The following is a 22,508-nucleotide window of genomic DNA, read 5'->3' as shown; positions in this document are numbered from 1 at the left end:
CGCGCCCTGGAGGAGTCCTACTCCCACCGGGAGTAGGTTCCCCCCTTCCCTAGTTGGACTAGGAGAGAAGGAAGGGGGAGAGAAGGAGGAAGGAAAGGGGGGCGCCACCACCCCCCCTCCTAGTCCAATTCGGACCAGAGGGGGAGGGGGCGCAGCCTGCCCTGGCCTCCTCTCTCTCTCCACTATGGCCCATTAAGGCCCATACAATTACCGGGGGGTTCCGGTAACCTCCCGATACTCCGGTAAAATCCTGATTTCACCCGAAACCATTCCGATGTCCAAATATAGGCTTCCAATATATCGATCGTTACGTCTCAACCATTTCGAGACTCCTCGTCATTGCCGTGATCATATCCGGGACTACGAACTACATTTGGTACATCAAAACACAAAAACTCATAATACCGATCATCACGGAACTTTAAGCGTGCGGACCCTACGGGTTCGAGAACTATGTAGACATGACCGAGACATGTCTCCGGTCAATAACAAATAGCGGAACCTGGATGCTCATATTGGTTCCTACATATTCTACGAAGATCTTTATCGGTCAAACCGCATAACAACATACGTTGTTCCCTTTGTCATCGGTATGTTACTTGCCCGAGATTCGATCGTCGGTATCTCAATACCTAGCTCAATCTCGTTACCGGCAAGTCTCTTTACTTGTTCCGTAATGCATCATCCTACAACTAACTCATTAGTTGCATTACTTGCAAGGCTTATAGTGATGTGCATTACCAAGAGGGCCCTGAAATACCTCTACGACAATTAGAGTGACAAATCCTAATCTCGATATATGCCAACTCAACAAGTACCATCGAAGACACCTGTAGAGCACCTTTATAATCACCCAGTTACGTTGTGACATTTGGTAGCACACAAAGTGTTCCTCCGGTAATTGGGAGTTGCATGATCTCATAGTCATAGGAACATGTATAAGTCATGAAGAAAGCAATAACACTAAACTAAAACGATCAAGTGCTAAGCTAACAAAATGGGTCAAGTCAATCACATCATTCTTCTAATGATGTGATCCCATTTATCAAATGACAACTCATGCCCATGGTTAGGAAAGATAACCATCTTTGATCAATGAGCTAGTCAAGTAGAGGCATACTAGTGACACTTTGTTTGTCTATGTATTCACACATGTATTATGTTTCCGGTTAATACAATTCTAGCATGAATAATAAACATTTATCATGAAATAAGGAAATAAATAATAACTTTATTATTGCCTCTAGTGCATATTTCCTTCAGTCTCCCACTTGCACTAGAGTCAATAATCTAGATTACAGAGTAATTATTCTAACACCCGTGGAGCCTTGGTGTTTATCATGTTTTTCTCGTGAGAGAGGCTTAGTCAACGGATCTGCAACATTCAGATCCGTATGTATCTTGCAAATCTCTATGTCTCCCACCTGGACTTGATCGCAGAAGCGTCTCTTGATGTGTTTGGTTCTCTTGTGAAATCTGGATTCCTTTCCCAAGGCAATTGCACCAGTATTGTCGGATATGAACTCCTTCATCTAGACTCCTTCATTTGCTGCTTCCAAAGTAGCTATGTACTCCACTTCACATGTAGATACCGCCACGACGCTTTGTTTAGAACTGCTCCAACTGACAGCTCCACCGTTCCATATAAACATGTATCCGGTTTGCGATTTAGAATCGTCCGGATCAGTGTCAAAGCTTGCATCGACATAACCATTTACGACGAGCTCTTTGTCACCTCCATAAATGAGAAACATATCCTTAATCCTTTTCAGGTATTTCAGGATGTTCTTGACCGTTGTCCAGTGATCCACTCCTGCATTACTTTGGTACCTCCCTGCTAAACTAATAGCAAGGCACACATCAGGTCTGGTACACAGCATTGCATACATGATAGAGCCTATGGCTGAAGCATAGGGAACACTTTTCATTTTCTCTCTATCTTCTGCATTGGTCGGGCATTGAGTCTTACTCAACTTCACACCTTGTAACACAGGCAAGAACCCTTTCTTTGCTTGATCCATTTTGAACTTCTTCAAAACTTTGTCAAGGAATGTGCTTTGTGAAAGTCCAATTAAGCGTCTTGATCTATCTCTATAGATCTTGATGCCTAATATATAAGCAGTTCACCGAGGTCTTTCATTGAAAAACTCTTATTCAAGTATCCTTTTATGCTATCCAGAAATTCTATATCATTTCCAATCAACAATATGTCATCCACATATAATATTAGAAATGCTATAGAGCTCCCACTCACTTTCTTGTAAATACAGGATTCTCCAAAAGTCTTTATAAAACCATATGCTTTGATCACACTATCAAAACGTTTATTCCAACTCCGAGATGCTTGCACCAGTCCAATAGATGGATCGCTGGAGCTTGCATACTTTGTTAGTACCCTTTGGATCGATAAAACCATCAGGTTGCATCATATACAACTCTTCTTCCAGAAATCCATTCAGGAATGCAGTCTTTACATCCATTTGCCAAATTTCATAATCATAAAATGCGGCAATTGCAAACATGATTCGGACGGACTTAAGCATCGCTACGGGTGAGAAAGTCTCATCGTAGTCAACCCCTTGAAGTTGTCAAAAACCTTTTGCAACAAGTCGAGCTTTGTAAACAGTAACATTACCGTCAGCATCGGTCTTCTTCATGAAGATCCATTTATTCTCGATGGCTTGCCGATCATTAGGCAAGTCAACCAAAGCCCACTCTTTGTTCTCATACATGGATCCCATCTTAGATTTCATGGCCTCAAGCCATTTTGCGGAATCTGGGCTCATCATCGCTTCCTCATAGTTCGTAGGTTCGTCATGTTCAAGTAACATGACCTCCAGAACAGGATTACCGTACCACTCTGGTGCGGATCTTACTCTGGCTGACCTATGAGGTTCGGTAGTAACTTGATCTGCAGTTTCATGATCATCATCATTAGCTTCCTCACTAATTGGTGTAGGTGTCACAGGAACCGGTTTCTGTGATGAACTACTCTCCAATAAGGGAGCAGGTATAGTTACCTCATCAAGTTCTACTTTCCTGCCACTCACTTCTTTCGAGAGAAACTCCCTCTCTAGAAAGGATCCATTCTTAGCAACAAAAGTCTTGCCTTCGGATCTGTGATACAAGGTGTACCCAACAGTCTCCTTTGGGTATCCTATGAAGACACATTTCTCCGATTTTGGTTTGAGCTTATCAGGTTGAAGCTTTTTCACATAAGCATTGCATCCCCAAACTTTAGGAAACGACAACTTTGGTTTCTTGCCAAACCATAGTTCATAAGGCGTCGTCTCAACGGATTTAGATGGTGCCCTATTTAATGTGAATCCAGCCGTCTCTAAAGCATAACCCCAAAACGATAGTGGTAAATTAGTAAGAGACATCATAGGTCGCACCATATCTAGTAAAGTATGATTACGATGTTCAGACACACCATTACGCTGTGGTGTTTCGGGTGGCGTGAGTTGCGAAACTATTCCGCATTATTTCAAATGAAGAACAAACTCGTAACTCAAATATTCTCCTCCACTATCAAATCGTAGAAACTTTATTTTCTTGTTACGATGATTTTCCACTTCACTCTGAAATTCTTTGAACTTTTCAAATGTTTCAGACTTATGTTTCATTAAGTAGATATACCCATATCTGCTCAAATCATCTGTGAAGGTGAGAAAATAATGATATCCGCCGCGAGCCTCAATATTCATCGGACCACATACATCAGTATGTATGATTTCCTATAAATCTGTTGCTCGCTCCATTGTTCCGGAGAACGGCGTTTTAGTCATCTTGCCCATGAGGCATGGTTCGCAAGTACCAAGTGATTCCAAAAGTCCATCAGAATGGAGTTTCTGCATGCGCTTTACACCAATATGATCTAAACGGTAGTGCCACAAATAAGTTGCACTATCATTATCAACTCTGCATCTTTTGGCTTCAATATTATGAATATGTGTATCACTACTATCGAGATTCATTAAAAATAGACCACTCTTCAAGGGTGCATGACCATAAAAGATATTACTCATATAAATAGAACAACCATTATTCTTAGATTTAAATGAATAACCGTCTCGCATTAAACAAGATCCAAATATAATGTTCATGCTCAACGCTGGCACCAAATAACAATTATTCACGTCTAAAACTAATCCCGAAGGTAGATGTAGAGGTAGCGTGCTGACGGCGATCACATCGACTTCGGAACCATTTCCCACGTGCATCGTCACCTCGTCCTTAGCCAATCTTCGCTTAATTCATAGTCCCTGTTTCGAGTTGCAAATATTAGCAACAGAACCAGTATCAAATACCCAGGTGCTACGGCGAGCTTTAGTAACGTACACATCAATAACATGTATATCACATATACCTTTGTTCACCTTGCCATCCTTCTTATCCACCAAATACTTGGGGCAATTCCGCTTCCAGTGGCCAGTCCCTTTGTAGTAGAAGCACTCAGTCTCAGGCTTAGGTCCAGACTTGGGTTTCTTCTCCTGAGCAGCAACTTGTTTGCTGTTCTTCTTGAAGTTCCCCTTCTTCTTCCCATTACCCTTTTTCTCGAAACTGGTGGTCATGTTGACCATCAACACTTGATGCTCCTTCTTAATTTCTACCTCCGCAGCTTTTAGCATTGCGAAGAGCTCGGGAATTGTATTATCCATCCCTTGCATGTTATAGTTCATCACGAAGCTTTTGTAGCTTGGTGGCAGTGATTGAAGAATTCTTTCAATGACACTATCATCCGGAACATTAACTCCCAGTTGAATCAAGTGATTGTTATACCCAGACATTTTGAATATATGCTCACTGACAGAACTATTCTCCTCCATCTTGCAGCTGTAGAACTTATTGGAGACTTCATATCTCTCAATCCGGGCATTTGCTTGAAATATTAACTTCAACTCCTAGAACATCTCATATGCTCCATGATGTTCAAAACGTCGTTGAAGTCCCAGTTCTAAGTCGTAAAGCATGGTGCACTGAACTATCGAGTAGTCATCAGCTTTGCTCTGCCAGACGTTCATAACATCTGGCGTTGCTCCTACAGCGGGTTTGGCACCCAGCGGTGCTTCCAGGACGCAATTCTTCTGTGCAGCAATGAGGATAATCCTCAAGTTATGGACCCAGTCCGTGTAATTGCTACCATCATCTTTCAACTTTTCTTTCTCAAGGAACACATTAAAATTTAACGAAACAACAGCACGGGCCATCTATCTACAACAACATAGACAAGCAAAATACTATCAGGTACTAACTTCATGATAAATTAAAGTTCAATTAATCATATTTAAGAACTCCCACTTAGATAGACATCCCTCTAATCATCTAAGTGATCATGTGATCCATATCAACTAAACCATGTCCGATCATCATGTGAGATGGAGTAGTTTTCAATGGTGAACATCACTATGTTGATCATATCTACTATATGATTCACGCTTGACCTTTTGGTCTCAGTGTTTCGAGGCCATATCTGCATATGCTAGGCTCGTCAAGTTTAACCTGAGTATTTCTGCGTGTGCAAAACTGGCTTGCACCCGTTGTATATGAACGTAGAGCTTATCACACCCGATCATCATGTGGTGTCTTGGCACGACGAACTTTGGCAATGGTGCATACTCAGGGAGAACACTTGTACCTTGAAATTTGGTGAGAGATCATCTTATAATGCTACCGTCAAACAAGAAGAATAAGATGCATAAGGGATAAACATCACATGCAATCAATATAAGTGATATGATATGGCCATCATCATCTTGTGCCTTTGATCTCCATCTCCAAAGCACCGTCATGATCACCATCGTCACCAGCGCAACACCTTGATCTCTATCATAGCATCGTTGTCGTCTCGTCAACTATTGCTTCCATGACTATTGCTACCGCTTAGTGATAAAGTAAAGCAATTACATGGCGATTGCATTTCATGAAATAAAGCGACAACCATGTGGCTCCTGCCAGTTGCCGATAACTTCGTTACAAAACATGATCATCTCATACAATAAAAATAGCATCATGGCTTGACCATATCACATCACAACATACCCTGCAAAAACAAGTTAGACGTCCTCTACTTTGTTGTTGCAAGTTTTACGTGGCTGCTACGGGCTGAGCAAGAACCGTTCTTACCAGCGCATTAAAACCACAATGATATTTCGTCAAGTTAGTGATGTTTTAACCTTCAACAAGGACCAGGCGTAGTCACACTCGGTGCAACTAAAGTTGGAGAGACTGACACCCGCCAGCCACCTGTGTGCGAAGCACGTCGGTAGAACCAGTCTCGCGTAAGCGTACGCGTAATGTCGGTCCGGGCCGCTTCATCCAACAATACCGCCAAACCAAAGTATGACATGCTGGTAAGCAGTATGTCTTGTATTGCCCACAACTCACTTGTGTTCTACTCGTGCATATAACATCTACGCATAAACCTGGCTCGGATGCCATTGTTGGGGAACGTAGTAATTTCAAAAACAATCCTACGCACACGCAAGATCATGGTGATGCATAGCAACGAGAGGGGAGAGTGTTGTCTACGTACCCTCGTAGACTGTAAGCGGAAGCATTATGACAACGCGGTTGATGTAGTCGTACATCTTCACGATCGACCGATCCTCAGTACCGAACGTATGGCACCTCCACGTTCAGCACAGGTTCAGCTCGGTGACATCCCGTGAACTCACGATCCAGTAGAGCTTCTGGAAGAGCTTCGTCAGCACGACGGGGTGGTGACGGTGTTGATGAAGCTACCGATGCAGGGCTTCGCCTAAGCACCGCTATGATATGACTGAGGTGGAGTATGATGGAGGGGGGCACCGCACACGGCTAAGAAAGATCAATGACCAACTTGTGTGTCTATGGGGTGCCCCCTGGCCACGTATATAAAGGAGTGGAGGTGGGGGGAGGGCCGGCCTAGCCATGGCGCGCCCTGGAGGAGTCCTACTCCCACCGGGAGTAGGATTCCCCCCCTAGTTGGACTAGGAGAGAAGGAAGGGGGAGAGGAGGAAGGAAAGGGGGAGCCCCCCCTCCTAGTCCAATTCGGACCAGGGGGAGGGGGCGCGCGGCCTGCCCTGGCCTCCTCCTCTCTCTCCACTATGGCCCATTAAGGCCCATACAATTACCGTGGGGTTCCGGTAACCTCCCGGTACTCCGGTAAAATCCCGATTTCACCCGGAACCATTCCGATGTCCAAATATAGGCTTCCAATATATCGATCTTTATGTCTCGGCCATTTTGAGACTCCTCGTCATGTCCGTGATCATATCCGGGAGTCCTAACTACATTTGGTACATCAAAACACAAAAACTCATAATACCGATCGTCATACAACTTTAAGCATGCGGGCCCTACGGGTTCGAGAACTATGTAGACATGACCGAGACACGTCTCCGGTCAGTAACCAATAGTGGAACGTGGATGCTCATATTGGTTCCTATATATTCTACGAAGATCTTTATCGGTCAAACCGCATAACAACATACGTTGTTCCCTTTGTCATCGGTATGTTACTTGCCCGAGATTCGATCGTCGGTATCTCAATACGTAGCTCAATCTCGTTACCGGCAAGTCTCTTTACTCGTTCCGTAATGCATCATCCTGCAAGTAACTCATTAGTTGCATTGCTTGCAAGGCTTATAGTGATGTGCATTACCGAGAGGGCCCAGAGATACCTCTCCGACAATCAGAGTGACAAATCCTAATCTCAATCTATGCCAACTCAACAAGTACCATTGGAGACACCTGTAGAGGACCTTTATAATCACCCAGTTACGTTGTGACGTTTGGTAGCACACAAAGTGTTCCTCCGGTAATCGGGAGTTGCATGATCTCATAGTCATAGGAACATGTATAAGTCATGAAGAAAGCAATAGCAGTAAACTAAAATGATCAAGTGCTAAGCTAACGGAATGGGTCAAGTCAATCACATCATTCTTCTAATGATGTGATCCCGTTTATCAAATGACAATTCATGCCCATGGTTAGGAAACATAACCATCTTTGATCAACGAGCTAGTCAAGTAGAGGCATACTAGTGACACTTTGTTTGTCTATGTATTCACACATGTATTATGTTTCCAGTTAATACAATTCTAGCATGAATATAAAAATTTATCATGAAATAAGGAAATAAATAATAACTTTATTATTGTCTCTAGGGCATATTTCCTTCAGTCGGGCGAGCCATTCGTCCGGGATGCTATGTTTAAAGGCCGCTAGGTCTTCGGCATCCGGACAGTCGACGGTCTGGTTCTTTTTAGTTAAGAACCTAGTCTAGAATTTCCTTGCTGACTCTCTGGGCTGTTGGACTATGTGACTTAAGTCATCGGCATCCGGAGGTCTGACGTATGTGCCTTGGAAGTTGTCGCGGAAGGCGACTTCTAGGTCTTCCCAGCTGCCAATAGAGTTTTCCGGCAGGCTGTTCAGCCAGTGCCGGGCTGGCCCCTTGAGTTTTAGGGGGAGGTATTTGATGGCATGAAGATCATCGCCGCGGGCCATATGAATATGGAGAATAAATTCTTCAATCCATATCACGGGATATGTGGTTCCATCATATGATTTGATATTCACGGGTTTGAACCCTTCTAGGAATTCATGTTCCATTACTTCATTAGTGAAGTAGAGGGGGTGTGCGGCGCCTCTATATCGGGCCAGATCGTGACGTGGTTTGGATGGAGTCCATCTGCGGCTTTCGGCTCGGACGTGATTGTGCCTGCCATGTTCGGCTTGATAGCCGTCGTCGCGCGTCGGGGCATGCCCCCGCGATCCGTAGATCGATCTGGCCGGACCTGCTTTATTCTTCAGGTCCTGCCGCAGGTCATACGTGTATCCCTAAGCTGTTTTGTATCTGCCTTTACGGCGCGGTAGGACGGGCCAGTGTTCAGCTTGAGTTGTCGTTTTGTCCCGTCCACGTGGTGGTCGATCAGCCGCATTACGCGCTGATGGTACGGGCTCAAGTGCCTCGTCAGCGAATTGAGGTAGCAGTTTACGATTCGGCTAACTTTTGGTTGGGCGCTCGAGGTCGTATTCTTCTGCTGCCAGTACATCAGTCCATCTATTATTGAGTAGATCTTGATCAGCTTGAAGCTGTTGCTGCTTCTTTTTCAGGCTTCTTGCAGTGGCTATTAGCCGTTGCTTAAAGCGATCCTGCTCGAGAGGTTCTTCAGGCACGATAAAGACTTCGTCGCCGAGGCTCACCTCATCCTTGGAGGGTGGAAGATAATTACTGTCCTCCGAGTCTTTGTTTGCATCCTATTCATCAGGGCTAACTCGCCCATCCTCCCGATTGTCTTGTTCAGAGTTTTGTTTGACGGGGTTTTCTTGGTCTTCGGCATCATCCGTGGTGTTGTTGTCTCTACTGCGGCGTGATTTAGAGCGGCGTCGGAGGAGCTTTTGTTGTATCTCGGGAGGTTTATCCTCTACTGGATTTTTCTCTTTATCGCCGTCACCCTCCTTAGGTGCATCCACCATGTACACGTCATACGAAGAGGTAGCTGTCCGGCGTCCGGTAAACGGCGGGTTTTTGGCTTGCTCCTCTCCGGCATCGTCGTCCATACCGTCGATGTCTTCGGAGCCATAATCGAGCATGTCAGTTAAGTCCTCTACCGTGGCGATGAAGTGGGTGGTGGGTGGGACATAAAATTCCCCGCTCTCAGCCCCTAGTCCGGTCAAGGTGTAGTTCGGACGTTGCTCCTCCGTAATCACGAGGGATCGCATCAAGTCCAGAGCCTCGCTTAAAGGCGAGGTTTGTTGAGGGACAAAAGAATTCGTGGAGTATGGCGGGAAGGGAATTCCTTGGCCGAGCTCACACGATGCTGACTCCGAGAGTTCGAAGCCGGCGTCCGGGGGAGAGTCCGGCTTGGTGATGGATGCCGGCGATGCTGCTTCCTCTGGCTCTCCTGTACTGGGCCTAGTGGCCATAGATAGTCCGGCGGGTTTAGAAATCCCGTCTTCGGTACTGGCAAGGCGCTCCAGCTCTAAGGCCAGAGCGGAGGTCGGGGTCGTGAATCCCTGAAAGATCAAGTCTCCTCAGATATCAGCGACATAATCCAGGTTTCCAAAACTAATTGGTGACCTGAGGCGTAGCTGTCGATCTGCTCCAGATGGCCAAGCGAGTTGGCCCGCAGTGTGAAGCCACCGAATACGAAGATCTGGCCGGGGGAAAAAACCTCCCCTAGGGCAGCATCGTTACAGATGATGGGTGGAGCCATCGAACCTTCTGGCGGCGACAAAGTGGAACTCTCAATGAAAGCACCAATGTCGGTGTCAAAACCGGCGGATCTCGAGTAGGGGGTGCCGAACTGTGCGTCTGAGGTTGATGGTAACAGGAGACAAGGGACACGAAGTTTAACCAGATTCGGGCCCTCTTGATGGAGGTAATTGTTGGAAATATGCCCTAGAGGCAATAATAAAAGTATTATTATTATATTTCTTTGATCATGATAATTGTCTTTATTCATGCTATAACTGTATTATCCGGAAATCGTAATACACGTGTGAATACATAGACCATAATATGTCCCTAGTAAGCCTCTAGTTGACTAGCTCGTTGATCAACAGATAGTCATGGTTTCCTGGCTATGGACATTGGATGTCATTGATAACAGGATCACATCATTAGGAGAATGATGTGATGGACAAGACCTAATCCTAAGCATAGCACAAGATCGTGTAGTTCGTTTGCTAGAGCTTTTCCAATGTCAAGTATCTTTTCCTTTGACCATGAGATCGTGTAACTCCCGGATACCGTAGGAGTGCTTTGGGTGTACCAAACGTCACAACGTAACTAGGTGACTATAAAGGTGCACTACAGGTATTTCCGAAAGTGTCTGTTGGGTTGACACGGATCGAGACTGGGATTTGTCACTCCATATAACGGAGAGGTATCACTGGGCCCACTCGGTAATGCATCATCATTATGAGCTCAAGGTGACCAAGTGGTTGATCAAGGAATCATGCATTACGGTACGAGTAAAGTGACTTGCCGGTAACGAGACTGAACAAGGTATTGGGATACCGACGATCGAGTCTCGGGCAAGTAACATACCGATTGACAAAGGGAATTGTATACGGGGTTGTTTAATCCTCGACATCGTGGTTCATCCGATGAGATCATCGTGGAGCATGTGGGAGCCAACATGGGTATCCATATCCCGCTGTTGGTTATTGACCGGAGAGTCGTCCCGGTCATGTCTGCTTGTCTCCCGAACCCGTAGGGTCTACACACTTAAGGTTCGGTGACGCTAGGGTTGTGAAGATATGTATATGCAGTAACCCGAATGTTGTTTGGAGTCCCGGATGAGATCCCGGACGTCACGAGGAGTTCCGGAATGGTCCGGAGGTAAAGAATTATATATAGGAAGTGCTGTTTCGGCCATCGGGACAAGTTTCGGGGTTATCGGTATTGTACCGGGACCACCGGAAGGGTCCCGGGGGTCCACCGGGTGGGGCCACCTGTCCCGGGGGGCCACATGGGCTGTAGGGGGTGCGCCTTGGCCTAGATGGGCCAAGGGCACCAGCCCCAAAAGCCCATGCGCCTAGGGTTCCACTTAAGGGAAGAGTCCCAATGGTGGAAGGCACCTCTAGGTGCCTTGGGGGGGAGGGAAACCCCCTTGGCCGCCGCACCTAGGAGATTGGATCTCCTAGGCTGGCGCACCACCCCCCCTTGGCCCTCCTATATATAGTGGGGGAGAGGAGGGACTTGATAGACCAGCCCCTGGCGCCTCCCTCTCTCCCCGTTACGTCTCTCTCTCGTAGTATAGGCGAAGCCCTGCTACTGTGACGCCCTGCATCCACCACCACGCCGTCGTGCTGCTGGATCTTCATCAACCTCTCCTTCCCCCTTGCTGGATCAAGAAAGGAGGAGACGTCTCCCGTCCCGTACGTGTGTTGAACGCGGAGGCACCGTCCGTTCGGTGCTAGGATCTCCGGTGATTTGATTCACGTCGTGTTCGACTACATCAACCCCGTTCTTCGAACGCTTCCGCTCGCGATCTACAAAGGTATGTAGATGCATCCGATCACTCGTTGCTAGATGAACTCCTAGATGGATCTTGGTGAAACGAGTAGGAAAATTTTTGATTTCTGCAATGTTCCCCAACAGTAATACCCTGCGTCCTGCTTAATTAATATTGATGAGTATAGGGGTTACAAGAGTTGATCTACCATGAGATCGTAATGGCTAAAACCCTAGAAGTCTAGCCTATATGATTATGATTGCCTCTACGGACTAAACCCTCCGGTTTATATAGACACCGGAGGGGACTAGGGTTGTACAAAGTCGGTTATAGAGAAAGGAATCTTCATATCCGAACACCAAGCTTGCCATCCACGCCAAGGAGAGTCCCATCCGGACACGGGTGAGAGAATCTTTGGTCTTGTATCTTCATAGCCCATCAGTCCGGCCCATGTCCAACAGGCCGGACGCCCGAGGACCCCTTAGTCCAGGACTCCCTCACCCGCTACTCTTGGAGCGGCGCGACTCGACCCGCTTCTCAGTGAGAAGGAGGCGGGAGAAGACCTCATGCGCCATCATGGGGGCCGAGTTGCCCCGCTCGTTGATGATCTCGACCAAGGCATCATACTCCTCGTCAAGACCATTGAAAATGAAGGAGTTGAACTCAGAGTCGGTGAGCGGCTGTCCGATGGAGGCCAACGTGTCGGCAAGGCCCTTGACCTTGTTGTAGAACTCAGTGGCCATGGAGTCAAGCTTTTCACACTCCCCTAGTTGACGACAGAGCATAGAGACACCGGCCTGCGACTGCGCTGCAAATGAGCACTCAAGGATAGTCCATGCCTCATGAGACGTCTTGGCGAAGACAATGAGGCCGGCAACAGCCGGAGTGAGCGACCCCTGGATGGAGGAGAGGTGCGCCTGATCCTGCCATGTCCAAACACGATGCGCCGGGTTGTAGACCGGGCCGTGCACGCTATGTACCAGCGCAGGGGACAGGGAAGGGAGCCGTCGACGTAGCCAAGCAGGTAGTGGCTCCCAAGGAGCGGGAGGACCTGCGCACGCCAGAAGATGTAGTTGTCCGATGACAACTTGATGGTGATGAGGTTGCCGAAGTGAAACGGCGGCGGCAGGGAGCCCATGGAGTAGGCTGCCGGGGGCGAATACGCCATAGGGGCAGAGACCACGGGTGCAGCCGCAGTAGCCACGGGAATGGGCGCTGCGGTAGTCGGGCCCGATGCGGCGAGGCCAGCCATCAGGGCCGACGTGGATGCCAACAGCGTGAAGGGCAGGACATCATCGAACGGAGCAACCGCACCCAATGGGGCGACCGCTGTAGCGCCAGTGGAGGCGGGCGACGAGGCACCCGTCGTGGCGCCGGAGGTGTGAACCACCGGCGCATGGCCCGACGACGAGGAGAAAAAGGAGCCGACACTCCTCGTCCCGATTGGGAGCGACGCAGCCGTGGCGGAGTCAAGTGGACGGGAGAGGAGGGCCGCGAGGGAGGCCAGCAGGTAGCTGGCCGTGGAGGAGCCGGAGGCGGTGACGCCCGACAAGGCGGCCGCGGCGCGATCAGCAAGGGCGGTGGCGGCGGCGTGTAGGGTTTAGGCGGAAGCGATTTGACCTAGTGTGATACCATGTAAGACAATAGGTTTGGGGGAACCGGCTCAACCCTCTAGGAGTGGCCTATCACATATATATAATGAAGGGGTACAACGTTACATTATACGTACACATATACGGGAACTATACAGTCTAACATATACTCTAGAACAGCACAAGTTTTGTAAAATGCATGTGTAAGTTTTATCATCCTTTATTTTAAATTTTCTTTCTTCACTTTCTTCCTCTTATAAGATAATAACAATGCCTTTAATTCATTTATATTAGCATAACATTCTTACAATTGGGTATATCTAAGTTGCATGTTTTAATTTGGGGTAAGTCGATCTTCGGACTGTTGATTCTTTCGTCTAGATTCGTGCTGTCTTTTTCCCCCTAGTGTCCTTTCATGGCTTCTTGAGCTCAAATTTTGACTTGACCTTGTTCGCCGATTTTTCTTATTGGGCTTGAAGCCCGGTACTGGTTGGCTGCTTTTTTCTGTCTCATGCATTTATGTTTGTGTATACTTACAAACAAAAACAAAAATATAAATATAAATATAAATCTCACGCGCACCCTGTATGACTAGAAAATTCAAAAAAAAATAAAACTAAACATATAAATTTGTGTAACATGCATAGTCGACTGGTATACTGAAGTTAAGAAATTACATATGCGGTATTTTGGAAAATAATGGCATTTTCTTTACTAAGAATACCGCGGGTGCCATTTCTTCACAAAACTTCACTTATGAGTAGAATGGTCAACCAAGTTTGATACCCCAAAAATTCAGAATTTTTGAATCCCTTTAATATTTTTTTGAATTTACTATTCATGTAGATGCGTGTGGAACCATGTTCACCTTCGTATTTTCTGCAAAAAATATGCTATTATATGCTTATTTATTTTTATTTCACTTTCTTTCTCATTTTAAGGATAATACCAATTCTAGTAATTCATTCATTCTTACAATACTTATTTTTTGTGAAAATTTCACTATTACATGCTTTATTCTTGCATATTACAAAATCCAAAAATATCGTAAATTGTATGTAAATTTTGCCATTATTTGTTTATTTTTTTCCCCATTTCCTCTCTTCTTAAAGGATAATATTAATGCCACTAATTTATTCTTCCGAAGAAAACTTATTTTTTTCAGTATTTCTTTTGTTCATTTACTTTCATCTTTGTCTTGAATCTTACTAGTATTGGATTAGTTTATTTTATGTTTCAGGCAAAGTTTTGTGGTTGCAACGTGTCGAGAGTTCCTCTAGAAAATCGACTGACCATATTGGTACAAGTTGATTTTGATTCTATTGCACTGGGAAAAAGATCAACTTGGCCAAATTGTTTTTTAAGCGACTTGTCCCAAGCTGATCCCTTTATTTTAGTATGTCTTTATTTACTGAGAAAAATGAAACACGAAAATATGTTTTTTTTCTTGTGTGTGCTAATCTTTATTGCTCCATTTTATCATTGTTGCTTAGATGTTTTTTCGCCATTGAATTATCTCCCATATTTTATGCATGTGGTAACGGTTTGGTGCTGCAATCGTGTGATGCTACTTCATTTCCTGTTTCCAAGCTACAATCAAGTTTATTTTTAACCGGTTTACTTGGATCATGATTTTTACCCGCAAAAAAAGATCATATTTTTTTATAAAAGATGCACTAGTTTAGATTCGTTCTTGCAAACAATACATAGCGTGCTGTTTTGGATTGAATCTGAAGTACAGTGTGTTGTTGCAAACAATACATTGCGTGCTGTTCTGGATTGAATCTGAAGTACAGTGTGTCCCTTTCTTTCTGTTCTCCTCCACATGTTATTTGCATCATCATCATCATGTAACAAAGCACATTTCGACCGGGATTGCATGCTTGGTTTCTTCTTTCTGATCAATTCGTTTATTGGCAGTATAAGACATAGTCACTTGCTCAAGGAAGTGATCAATGAACAGAACAGAGCACTCCCGCCAAAAAAGGGCAGAGTAGAGCAGCACCACAGGCTACATGGGGTCCACACTTTGGAATGTATCTGGTGCATCCACACTTGTGATGCTATCGGTGCATCCGATGCTGTAGAACCTTTTGAATATCTAAAAAAAGATCTAGCACATGGACACAACATCAATGTACGTCTTCACAAAATTGCATATCAAAATTTGAAACATTTATTGAGATACAAAATGGACAACTTTGACATCGGTGTGATAATGGGCCAGTGTAAAACGCAACTTATGTTATGTACGATCCAATATTGAATTTGTCTTTTTTAAGCGATGTTTCAAATTTTGAGCTCAATTGGTGTGAAAAAAAAATAGTACTCCCTTCGTTTCTGAATATAAATCTTTTTAGACATTTCAAATGAACAACAACATACGAATATATGTAGATATATTTTAGAATGTTGATTCACTTGTTTTGCTTTGTATATAGTTACTTGTTGAAATCTCTAGAAAGACTTATATTTGGGAACGGAGAGAGTAGATCACAAGCATAGGTGCAGTGATATTCTCCCGGTCCACACGATCTCATGCATGAGTGGTTCGGAGAGCGGGGAGAGAAGCTTCTTGTCCTGTTATAAAAAGTGACTGAACGTAAATACAGACTCGTCAAATGGGATATTATTTGTCGACCAAAAGACCAAGGGGGTCTTGGCATTGAAAATCTTGAAGTCAAGAACAGATGTCTTCTCAGCAAGTGGCTGTATAAACTATCTGTAGAGACTGAGGCCACATGGGCGCAGATTCTCCGTAGTAAGTATCTTCATTCCAAAACTTTATCCCAAGTGACAGCGAGGCCGATGGACTTGCCTTTTTGGAAAGGACTCATGAGAGTCAAATCAGCCTTTTTCAACAGGACAAAGTTTATAATTGGAAATGGCGCCAACACGCGTTTCTGGGAGGATACTTGGCTAGGAGAGACACCCCTCGCGCTTCAATACCCGTATATTTAAAGTATTGTTCAACGTCGAGATGCTTACGTTGCAACGGTACTTCAGTCCATCCCCCTTAACATTCAATTCAGGAGGATGCTAGCGGGTAATCGTTGGGAAGCGTGGCTCCATTTAGTGGGTAGACTGGTGGAGATTCAGTTGTTTCAACAGCCGGATCAGTTGCGCTGGAAGCTTACTAGGACTGGGGAGTTTACAGTTAAATCAATGTATCTCGGTGTTATCAATTCTAGCTCCATTCCCAGTTCCAAATATGTTTGGAAAGTCAAAGTTCCTTTGAAAATTAAAGTGTTTATGTGGTTTGTACATAAACAAGTCATCTTAACTAAGGATAATCTGACAAAGCGTAACTGGACAGGACCTACTAGATGTAGTTTTTGTGATCGGGAGGAAACCATCAATCACCTTTTTCTTAATTGCCCGTTGGCCAAGGTTCTATGGCGGACGGTGCACATAGCTTTTAACATTACTTCTTCGAATTCTGTCAGCACGTTATTTGGAACGTGGCTTAACGGGATAGAGTCCGAAACAGCGAGACACATTCGCGTAGGAGTATGTGCTTTATTGTGGGCAGTCTGGAACTGCAGAAATGATTTGGTTTTTAACAGAACAACAAATATTCGTTTTTTGTAGGTTATCTTCCGTGCCACTGCGTTGATCCGTATGTGGTCGCTACTCACTCTGATGGAGGCCAGGTAGCGTTTGGTTACTGGATCTATCCGGTGAGAGATGGTAGCACGGGATATCTTCAACCGGTTTGAATGACGGTCATGTAATAGGATAGACAATTAGTTTTCCTATCTTTCTAATGACAGCCGGTTGTGACTTTGTGGCTACTTTTTTATAGGCTCTTTGTGAGTTTTTTTTTACTTTTTTTCAGACTATAAAACCTTATTGAACATATTTGTTTTTTTATAAAGTTTGCCATATACATCGTTCTGATGAAAAAAGAGAAAAAAAACGTAAAAATATACTGATATATACCCTATCCCGTGCATTTTCCACTCACTTATAATCTTTGGTACACTTCTTTACCCACAGGATAATCTCACGGAGCTCCAACTTAACATAATGCCGCGTTATTATAGCTACTCCTATACACTAATGCTTACCACAAGCTAGCTACATCGTCCGTGCTGACCGATTAACTACAAAGCAGAGCAGTACAACTACAAACAAGCGACTCACCGCGCGGCGATCTCGCCGCTGCCATCCACGGACACGCTCTCGCCGGAGTAGTCCGCGAAGTACTCGTCCGCCCTGGACAGGGTGTAGGCCACGTCCACCATGCTCGGCCGCTTGGCCGGGTCCCGCTGCAGGCACGCCCTGGCCACGCCCATGACGGTGGCCACGCTCCCCGGCGGGCAGTTCTGGTCGGCGAGCACGGGGTCCATCCACGCGGCCGCGCGCGCCTCCAGCCGGTCCTCCCGGCCGCGGAACACCCTCTCCTCCGCGTCGGCCAGCAGCAGCTCGCCGCCGTCGCCGGCGGCCTCGCGGCCGGAGACGAGCTCGAGTAGGACGACGCCGTAGGCGAAGACGTCCATCTTGGTGGTGACGAGGCCGTCGACGAGGTACTCGGGCGCGATGTAGCCCTGCGTGCCCACGATGTGGGTGGTGACCGCGTTGTGGCCGGTCTTGGCGAGGCCGAAGTTGGCGATCTTGGCGCGCATGCGGGCGTCCAGGAGCACGTTGCTGCTCTTGACGTCCTTGTGCACCACGCGCGGCCAGGTGTGCTCGTGGATGTACTGGAGGCCGTGGGCGAGATCCAGCGCGATGTGGAGCCGCGTGCGCCAGTCCAGCCGCCGCGCCCGCGGGCGGTCCAGCAGGCACAGGTCCAGGGACCCGTTCTCCACGTACTCGTACACCAGGAAGCAGTCGCCCGTCGCCGTGTTGATGCAGAACCCCTCCAGCTTCACCAGGTTGCTGTGGTTCACCTGAAAGAGCGACGAAAATGTAATGTTAAAAACGCTCTTATATTATGAGACGAAGGAAGTGGTATTTACGATCTGTTTTAACCATGCAGTACGTAGTACTTTCTGTATATTTGTTGCACTCTTACTGGTACTACTAGTACATGGCAATGAGCAGATTCGGCATTGGTGCAAGCTTGCGCGTGGTGTGATTGCTCGTTGTTTTCTTCCGCGCTACGGTCCCTATCTCGCGAGTAGAATGCTTGACTTGCTTGTCATATCCTTTTCTTGGGTGGTTGAAGCTTGAGCTTGGTGATGCAGTCTTGGAATGTGATCAAAGTCATTGAGCTAGACACGTAGTCAATGCACCCATCGTACGTGTCATCTTGTGCGAAAGCAGCCTTTGTTGACAAAATGTTTCAGTCACGTTTGTGATCGGCGTGCCAAGACTCATGTGAGTGAGTAAGCTGATGGTAGCAATTTGTGGGTCCAGGGCGGAACGTGTGAGCTCGGGTTCATATTCGAGTACATTGTACATAGTCACCCGGATCTATCTAGACGCACTTGAATCAATGAATGCGCAGACTGAGGCGGTGAGGGTAGAAAGAGTGGGAGATATCCAGTGATGGCATGTCTCGAAACTCAAATTTAGAAGTTTTCAAATTTTCCAAAAGCATGTGTGAAATTGGCTTTTCATATATCCTTTTCGAATTTGTCCTTCAATTTTTTATGGATTATAGGCACATATCTTGTGAACATTCACAAAAAACTTAAAATTTTCTGAAAACTTACAAAATTGAAGTTTGAGATGCGATATCAAAGGTATCATGTGAAGTTTGATATCACCTAATATTTTACCGAGAAAGGGTTTCCATGAAACTAGAGCCTATTTCCCCCTTTTGTTTTCTTGAAACACCAACCCCTCCCCCCTTCCCCTCCGGGCATGTCACCGGACGAAGCAGGGATAGAGGGGACGCTAGGTTTATTCTCCCTCCGTCCCAACATAAGTGTCTCAACTCTAGTACAACTTTGTAGACATTTATTTTGAAACGAAGGGAGTACAAAGTAGATCTAGGTTTAGGTTTGTCCCGGTACGGCGATATGCCGCCATAGAGCTTCATCCCAATTCTTGCTAGCGGCATCGGGTGACTGCTTGGCTCCTTCTTCTACTTCGTCCATGAGTGAAAAGATGGGTGAAATCGTAGCAAGCATATAGATGACTCACGGCTAATACGAGCCTTTGGATCTTCATCCTATGGTCCGGAAATCTGACCGTTTGCAAGTAGGCAGACGACAACTGATAAATTGACCGCTCTAATAAAGAAATAACGAGGATTTATGGACGCATCTCCTTGGAATTATTTCAAGTCCAAGTACATTGGCACCACTGCCAAGTGCCAACCGAACGGTGGGCCGTGCAGAACCAGCTCGATGAATCTGACGGCACTTGCATAGTGACAGGTCCAAAAAAATTATTTCTTGTCTCCACTACTATCGTTATTGCAGGCACGGTTCAATTGACCCGCTTAAAATTTTAAGATGCGCTTGTATTTGTACACAAACGAAAAGAAGACAGTTTGTGAGATAACGTCATTGTACTCCGAAATGTAACAAGTACTCCCTTCGTAAACTAATATAAGAGTATTTAGAATACTAGAATAGTGATCTAAAAGCTTTTATATTAGTTTACAGAGGGAGTATAAAATACCTGCACTACTTCTTCATCGTGTGCTTGTCCAATTAACAGAGACTTCTGTGTTTTTTCACTAAGTATTGAACATAAGTGCTCTCCTTTGTTTAGTTAATCTACAAGCAATAGCGTGTACTATAAAATTGTTATGTCCCCATCAGTGATTTGTATATTTGTGGTGGATGAACACTGACCATCTGAGTGGCGATCATCATTTCTTTGTTTAGCGGGAAATTACTACCAAAGCATAATTAACTAACACTAGAACTTGAAAAGAGTTCAGTGTGAGCTCCCACGAAATGTTAATTAAGTTTTGGAAGGAAATGGGCGTACCTTCTGCAGGATCTTGAGCTCCTCGCAGGCATCCCACTTCATCTTCTTCACGGCGAAGACCTCGCCGCCGATGTTGGCCTTGTACACGCTGCCCTGGATGAGGTGCGCGTCGTCGAACCCGTCGGTGCCGCGCTCCAGCTCCTCCACCTTGAACACCCTGTACTTGTCCAGCCACTCGGATATGTCACTCACTAGGAATCTCTCCCCTCCCACGCCGCCGGAGCCGGACGCGCTCTTGCCAGACCTGCCGCCCTCGCCGCCCTCGCCGCTCGCCACCGCGTCCCCTCGCCGCCCCGTCGCCTTGAGCCGCCTCCACAGGCAGCCCAGCAGCAGCAGCTGCAGCAGCCAAAGCCCGCCGACCACGCCCAACCCGACGGCCAGCCCGGTGACCACCCCGCCTCGGTTGTCGGCCACGTCGCTTGGGCCGGGCGTCGCGGTAGGCGGCGGGGACGGCGGCGTGGCCGGCACGTCGTTGCGGGTCACGATTGGCGGCAGCCACTGCGGCACCTTCCGACGGAGCGGCACTAGTATCTCGGAGAATAGCTGCGTGCCCCGCTCGGGGCCGTTGAGGGAGACGAGGGACTGCGCGTCGACGGCGAAGGCGGCGGCGATGGAGGCGTAGGTGTCGCCCTGCTGCATCACGTAGGTGACGAGCGCGGTGGCGTTCTGGGCGGCGGTGGGGCACTGGCAGAAGATGGGGAACGTGACCATGTCGCCGACCTCGAGCTTGGTGGGCACCACCGTGGGGTTGACGCGCTCCACGGCCTGGTACTGCGTGAGGTTCTGCAGCTTGGTGACGGAGACGATCCAGAAGGTGTCGCCGGAGCTGATCTGGTACTGCGTGGGCGCGTAGGCGTTGGGCGAGCCGGAGGGGCAGCCGCACTGGAGCGGCACGAGCAGCGGCTGCCCCGCGGCCGGCGCGGCCGAGGTGGACAGGTTGTTGGCGTGCGCGAGCATGAAGCGGCTGACGCCGAAGAGGTCGCCCACCGCCGCGAGGTCGAGCGGCACCCCGGCGAAGCCTGCCCGGTACAGCGCGTAGGCCTGGCACGGGTAGGTGCCGTTGGCGGAGCAGTTGAACCCCTCCACGCTGGCCGGCGCCGGCGTGGCGCTCGCGTTCTGGGACCGCGCCGGGGAGGGGAGCGCGCACAGGCAGAGCAGCGTGGCCAGCAGCCGCCGCCGCGTCAGGGGCATCATCATGGCTTGCGCCGCGGACCGGAGGGTGAATGGACGGGGTTTGGGGTGGTGGTGGTGGTGGCTCGCGGGTGGCAGCTCGGGGGTGACATATGCCGGAGGACGATGGTGTCGAGCTGCTCCGGCGGCCGTTGTCGTGAGCGGCGGATGCGTCGGGTGTGGGCGTGGGTGCGGTTGCGGCCGCCTGCCTGCGCTCGTCGGGTTCCGGGGCATCTTTCTCCGGCCGGTGTTTTGACTCTTGACCCGTGCGGGGCGTGTCCGATATGACGCCTTCGCGTTCTCGTGTGGATCCGACGGGGTTCCTCCACTCCGGTCGCCGTCACGGTCAGATGAGGTTTGCTTTTCCAAATTGCGCTTCGACTAGCAACAAGATTTGTCCGCCGGACCCGGTCGATGGCTGTACGGGGTGAGGAGGAAACGTGCTTGGACTTTGGAGATGCGGCACTACGTGTCGCGCTCCGTCTGTTGTTCGTGAAAGAAGGGGCGGGCCGCTGCCCGACGATCAAAATTCTGACGGTATGAACCACTCTAGGAGGGCATCTTCGATCCCAATCCACAATTTTTCTTTCGCATCCCAGAGACCAGTTCATGAATACGGATGCAGAAGACCGTCATTCAAACATAGTCGCATAAATTTCAACCCATATTTTAACTAATCAGACGAAATTCATATAAACCGACCGATATTCATTAAAGTTCGGATAGAAAATAGCATAAATTATTCATACATGTAATACAAATTAAGTCTAGTACAACAAGGTCTTAAATTCGACCAGATCCCGAATGTCCAACAAATTTTCATGAACGAATTATGTCGTCTCACACATACTTCCTTTTTAGCTTCACCCAACAGTGTGTGCACGTAAATGACCGTCCCTCTGTCCTG

At 47.2% G+C, this 22,508-nt stretch overlaps 1 protein-coding gene across 1 annotated transcript; it reads right to left on the bottom strand.

The window, feature by feature from the left end:
- Positions 1–17,461: 17,461 nt before the first annotated feature.
- On the bottom strand, positions 17,462–21,989 carry LOC125514118 (serine/threonine receptor-like kinase NFP). Its single transcript, XM_048679380.1, has 2 exons — positions 20,432–21,989; positions 17,462–18,432 (listed from the first exon to the last, which is right to left on the bottom strand). The coding sequence occupies exons 1-2, from the start codon at positions 21,833–21,835 to the stop codon at positions 17,683–17,685; spliced, it is 2,154 nt and encodes a 717-aa protein (XP_048535337.1). The 5' UTR covers positions 21,836–21,989; the 3' UTR covers positions 17,462–17,682.
- Between the last annotated feature and the right edge of the window lie 519 nt (positions 21,990–22,508).

This window comes from Triticum urartu, chromosome 6 (assembly GCF_003073215.2).
Source record: "Triticum urartu cultivar G1812 chromosome 6, Tu2.1, whole genome shotgun sequence".
NCBI lineage: Eukaryota > Viridiplantae > Streptophyta > Magnoliopsida > Poales > Poaceae > Triticum > Triticum urartu.
The sequence above is the reverse complement of the archived record's forward strand: the minus strand, read 5'-3'. Positions and strand labels throughout refer to the sequence as shown.